This window comes from Spea bombifrons, chromosome 11, assembly GCF_027358695.1.
Source record: "Spea bombifrons isolate aSpeBom1 chromosome 11, aSpeBom1.2.pri, whole genome shotgun sequence".
NCBI lineage: Eukaryota > Metazoa > Chordata > Amphibia > Anura > Pelobatidae > Spea > Spea bombifrons.
In genome coordinates this window covers 18,311,666-18,317,665 of record NC_071097.1, presented here as the reverse complement: position 1 = coordinate 18,317,665, position 6,000 = coordinate 18,311,666, and the positions used below count along the sequence as shown (strand labels likewise).

General features: G+C 48.0%; 1 protein-coding gene across 1 annotated transcript in view; it reads right to left on the bottom strand.

The window, feature by feature from the left end:
- Positions 1 to 452: 452 nt before the first annotated feature.
- Positions 453 to 6,000, bottom strand: part of LOC128469224 (hexokinase HKDC1-like) — a 31,365-nt gene continuing 25,817 nt past the window's right edge. Inside the window, exons 16-18 of the mRNA XM_053451055.1 lie at positions 2,044 to 2,199; positions 1,331 to 1,564; positions 453 to 815 (exon numbers count right to left, since the gene is read on the bottom strand). Of these exons, the coding sequence (XP_053307030.1) occupies positions 662 to 815; positions 1,331 to 1,564; positions 2,044 to 2,199 (544 nt within the window). The 3' untranslated portion in view covers positions 453 to 661. The remainder of the gene's footprint in view (positions 816 to 1,330; positions 1,565 to 2,043; positions 2,200 to 6,000) is intronic.

The window sequence follows — 6,000 nt, the reverse complement described above, 5'->3', positions numbered from 1 at the left end:
GGCACAGCCGGCTATAAAGTCCCGCTCGCAGCGCCTCCGGAGCGCTCTCCTGCCGTGCCTCACGCTGAGGATTCCTCCTCCCCGGGACGGAGGGAACCGGAGCCCGGGGATGCACCTCCCAGTGAGCCCCCTGGGCTGTGGGCAGCATATACCGAGGACTGAGCCTCGAGTAACCGCGAGGACCGCGGAGTTACAGCCTCCGAGGCTGCCGCATCACCCTGGATCCACCGGGATCACTATCGGGGATCGGAGAGAAGGACGCCCCCCCGGGGCTCCAAGAAAACAAAAAAGAAGAGGGAAGGTAAGCTAAAGCCTAACCGCTACCTGAGTAGGGCAGGAAACAACACTGGGGAGGAAGGGGGAGGTCTCCTTTTTTTGTAGTGTTTCCTGCCCTACCTGGTAGGCGGAGCCTTCTTCTCATGTGCCACCTGGAATGGCAAGGGAAATTCATATTTTAGTACAAATATGCTTTATGGCAGGTCAGGACAATGGTATTACAACATTTTATGTTCTAGGAGACACAACGCTTAATGGGATTGAGCCTTTCTAGAAAACATTAGGTCAAGAAGGTATAAATGATATTATTTCGGCCTTATGGTAAATCCAGCCTGGAAATGTAAGTTGCCTTGAACTGAATGCTAAAACGTTGATCCTCGAAATTCTAATTCTTTTCTTCTTCCTCTTTACCATGAAAGCGTTTTGCCACCGCAGTAATCAGTGCAGCTCCTTTACCGCTGCCATCTTCAGACAGCAGAAATGTTACATCACATTCAGGAGACAGCTGCTTCACAGTTTCCTGTAGAATCCCAGAAAAACTAAAAAAAAAAAAAAAAAGTTAATATTTTTCTACATTTTTAAAGTGGTTGGGGGCACAATGTCTCTTCTACTCTGCATTTGTTTTCACTCCGGTGGTGAGTTGATTGGCAGCAGAATCCCTGGTGATCTATTGTGAAGAATCGGTGAGTAAGCCCCCTTACACTAGAAAACCAGGAAAAGGTGTTATGTTAGGTGTGGAAATGTTGAGTCCCTTGGAAGTCAGAGGCCTGCCTTGGCTGTACTTCCTTTAGTTATGTATAACTTCAGATATATATATTTCTTGGGTGGCCACTTGGAAATCTTGGCTCAACTGAGCCATATATTTGAATACAATGGGGGGGGGGGGTTCAGCTGCTATTATAAAACATGATAGGCTAACCCAATATTTTAGTGCAATGAGCAAGCTTAGGTCTTGCTCCACCAATACTGGATTTCTCAGTATCTCAGGCTGTTTCCATAAAATGACTTTAATTAAAAAGCTGGGCATACATGATGCTAACACTGGATTACGTACTGTGGGTGCAGCTTGTACAAGGTCCCGTCAACACCAATAGTGATATTGAGGTGGTCCAGATTCCGATTTTCTCTGATTTTATCCACAATGGCTGCTAGCCCGGCTCCGCACAGCTTGGCTGCCCTCCTGGACACCGCACCACACACCTCCTTCACAATTATACTATCATCACATGTGCTATCTAATCCCAGCTGCTGGAGGATCTTGCGGACCTGAAGAAGAGCTAGACGGTCACTGGTCAAGAGAGAGAAAAAGAAAGTTACAGACACTTGTATGCATTGTGGACAATAGTCATTATAACAATTAATACTAATTAATGGGAAATGCTTATTAATATTATCATTATTTCTGTGGAAAGCTTTAATAATGAATGCATCACTGTTACTTTGAAGAATGGCCTGCTAGCAGCCTTGCGACCCTGAGATTTTGCAACATATATAATTTTATTGTGTTTTCTGGGTTAGACATACAATAGCAATTTGTTCAAAATGATCATGTTTTCCATTTCCTGCTATCTTTGCAAATAAACTCTGCATTGTACACTACATTTGGCCATTAACTCCTTAAATATAAAATCTTTAAATGGTTAAATTACCAGTCCAATACTAAGCAGAGATCTGGCAAAAGTATATTGGTATGTCTTCATATGAGACCCAATGAAACAGACAGACAACACTATTCTTATTTTGATAAGGAGGTGAGTACATTCATACCTTTCGATTTGAGACAAGAATTTAGTCTCAAATATTCCTTTTGTTCTCAGTCGTTCTGAAATTTGTCCACGGAAGAGTAAGCCACGTTTTGTTAAGTCAATCAAAATCTGACGTACAATTTCTCCAAGGTACATTCCGCTTGTCATCTTCTCATAACTACAGAGAGAGTAAACTTTTATCCTGAGTTTAATATGGAAACTGATAACATTGTAGTATTCTTGTAGTTAGTTTGATAAACATTCATTTTTTTCTGTATTATATATTTATCATTTCATACAGGCGAATACATGGATAGGCTGCAGTTTATACCTAATCTTCACTCACTACAAGAATTGGTCTTAAATGCTCACTGTTTTGGATAGATAGCTAATTGTTTATCCCAGCCCTTCTATCTGATTGCTTTAAGTATGGTTAAGTTGTTAATAGCTGTTTATAGACAAAGTAGTCAAGGTGGAGAGCTTTGTAAACAATGGACACTCCTGTTTCCTGTTAACAAGTTTTATTGTCTTGCATCAAAGTAAAAAGTACACCACAATCAGTCATGAACGCACTAATTCCTGTAAGCATTTATTTCTTCACTTGAAATCCATCTTTGATACTTGTAACAGAAGGGATCCCTGGCCTTTGGTGAGCCGGATACAGGTGGGTAGCCGCTCCATGTCTCGGAGTGAGTGTGATCCTCTAGGGAAAAGTCTCCCCAACTGACCTTTAGCACCAGCAATAACACAACAGTCAAGATGTAAAAGAACAGGGAGATATAGGGGCAAAAGACAGGGTTTTTAAGGACAAAGAAGACTCTGGGTAGACATATAGGACACAAATTGGTTCACTTCATGTCTACAGCCAACGGGGCACCGGACGTGATGGGTAAGTGTTCATTCATTGTGGCCAATAGGTATGTCACGGACTGGGTCCAAGCTGGTGACTGGAAGGACCCAGCGCGCCCGATGGTTGTTTGCAGGAGTCACGATGCAGCAGTGGAGTCTGGGGCAGGGCCTGGTTGCAGGGTAACCACACTCGCCCAGGCGTTGAGCACCTAGGAAGTGCAGCCAAACACCAGCGCCCTGATATGGCAGCAGATGGAGTCCAGAACAAAACGAATCCTGCAGGCACCCTGGAGCAGGCATGAAGCATAGCACACGGATCACGAGCAGGATGCTACAGGCTGGGAGAATGAAGACTAAGCAAAGGGTTAATGTAGCAGACACATAACACAGCAAAGGAAAGGGAAACCAGGCAAGAAACATGATATAGGATATACATGAGAAGTGGCTAGAAGCATGACATGAATTGAAAGATATAAACAGGCACAAGACAAGGAATAAACATAACCTGACAAGACATACATGGTACAGGGCACAACAAAGGACAGGGAAGAAGGCAAGGAACACAGGGGAAGGAGTGAGGAGCCGGAACCCTCGGACGCTTCTTCCTTTAAGCAAGGATAGGAAATCTTAACTGGGACATGGGGAGAGGAGAGAGGAACCGGAATCCTCAGATGATTCAAGGAAGAAGGGCAAAGGTACATAAAAGACACACAAACATGAATACAGAAACTAGCCTAGGACTACAAGATAACTATTGGAGATTTCGTCACATGATATGGCCATAGTATGCTTAGCCCACCACTACGCCAAAGTACTCCAATGACGGTGGGTCCTAACGCTAATCCCTGCAGACAAGATACAAAACAAACCACACATGTAAACCAAACACAGCACAGAGACATACCTTAGACTGCAGACTGCAGACTGAGACAAACAGAACACAGGTGGGGCACACCTAATAAAGGAAGCAGAGCTGAAGCAAAAAGCCGGAGCAGAAGCAAGGAATGGAAAATAGAACAAAGCAAAAGGAAATCCAGGAATGGATCAAAGCAAAGCAGAGAAACTAAAGCAGAACAGATATGCAGCTCCGCAGCCAGGGCAGAACGTGACACAATCCCCCTCCGAAAGAGCGGCCTCTGGACGCGAACAGAAACATCAACAGAAGGAAGGCCCGCTCTCTAACGGAAGACTGAAGAAACAAGTCAACCCAGGAACCAGCATACGGAGTCTGAAAAACGTAGGAGTCCTTCGATGACCAGCACTGCCGCTAGTAGACCAATCTCCTCCAAAAACAGGAATCAGAATGTCTGAACAGGATTGAGGAAGTAGTCTCTAGCTGACATTTAGATCCAGACGAAGGCAAGGTAGATAAGCCACTTGACAAGGCAGACACGGCAGGTAACCCACTTGCTGGGCAGACACGACTGGAACAGGTTCAGGCTCGGGTTCGGGTTCAGGCACGGGTTCAGGCACGGGTTCAGGTTCAGGCACGGGTTCAGGTTCAGGCACGGGTTCAGGTTCAGGCACGGGTTCAGGTTCAGGCACGGGTTCAGGTTCAGGCACGGGTTCAGGTTCAGACAACAGGTTGCCCACTTGCAGGGCACACGGCAGATTGCCCACTTGCAGGGTACTCGACCAGGGTAGCCCGGATGCAGGCACTCATCCTGGGAGTCCACTAGTGGGGCGTTGGCCGCAACTCAGGAAACCCTCTTTCAGGGTACACGGCAGGTTGCCCACTTACAGGGTACTCGACTTAGGAGTCCACTTACTGGGGCGCTGGCCGCAACTCAGGAAACCCTTTCAGGGTAGACGGCGGGTTGCCCACTTACAGGGTACTCGACTTGGGAGTCCACTTACTGGGGCGCTGGCCGCAAACAGGAACAAGACAGGTACTGGAACAAGGCAGGTACTAGAACAAGGAGAAGCCCTCTTGCGGGGCACACGACTAGAAGCCCTCTTCCAGGGCACACGGCATGGCTAGAAGCCCTCTTGCAGGGCGGACGAGAACAGAGTACCACCGGGCCAGGCACGAGTACTGGTACATGCACGGGTACCGGCATAAGCTCAGGTAGTGGATCATGCATGCGTACCGGCTCAGGCACGGGTACGGGTACGGGTACGGGAACGGACACAGGCTCAGGCAGGAACAGGCACAGGCTCAGGCAGGAACAGGCTCAGGCAAGCGGGTACGGAGGCCCACTGGAAGGGCTGACGGGTACGGAGGCCCACTGGAAGGGCTGACGGGTACGGAGGCCCACTGGAAGGGCTGACGGGTACGGAGGCCCACTGGAAGGGCTGACGGGTACGGAGGCCCACTGGAAGGGCTGACGGGTACGGAGGCCCACTGGAAGGGCTGACGGGTACGGAGGCCCACTGGAAGGGCTGACGGGTGCTGCAAACTCCACTCCGCGAACTCCTGGCCGTTTACCTGCGGCCATGTGTCACGGACTGGGTCCAAGCTGGTGACTGGAAGGACCCAGCGCGCCCGATGGTTGTTTGCAGGAGTCACGATGCAGCAGTGGAGTCTGGGGCAGGGCCTGGTTGCAGGGTAACCACACTCGCCCAGGCGTTGAGCACCTAGGAAGTGCAGCCAAACACCAGCGCCCTGATATGGCAGCAGATGGAGTCCAGAACAAAACGAATCCTGCAGGCACCCTGGAGCAGGCATGAAGCATAGCACACGGATCACGAGCAGGATGCTACAGGCTGGGAGAATGAAGACTAAGCAAAGGGTTAATGTAGCAGACACATAACACAGCAAAGGAAAGGGAAACCAGGCAAGAAACATGATATAGGATATACATGAGAAGTGGCTAGAAGCATGACATGAATTGAAAGATATAAACAGGCACAAGACAAGGAATAAACATAACCTGACAAGACATACATGGTACAGGGCACAACAAAGGACAGGGAAGAAGGCAAGGAACACAGGGGAAGGAGTGAGGAGCCGGAACCCTCGGACGCTTCTTCCTTTAAGCAAGGATAGGAAATCTTAACTGGGACATGGGGAGAGGAGAGAGGAACCGGAATCCTCAGATGATTCAAGGAAGAAGGGCAAAGGTACATAAAAGACACACAAACATGAATACAGAAACTAGCCTAGGACTACAAGATAACTATTGGAGAT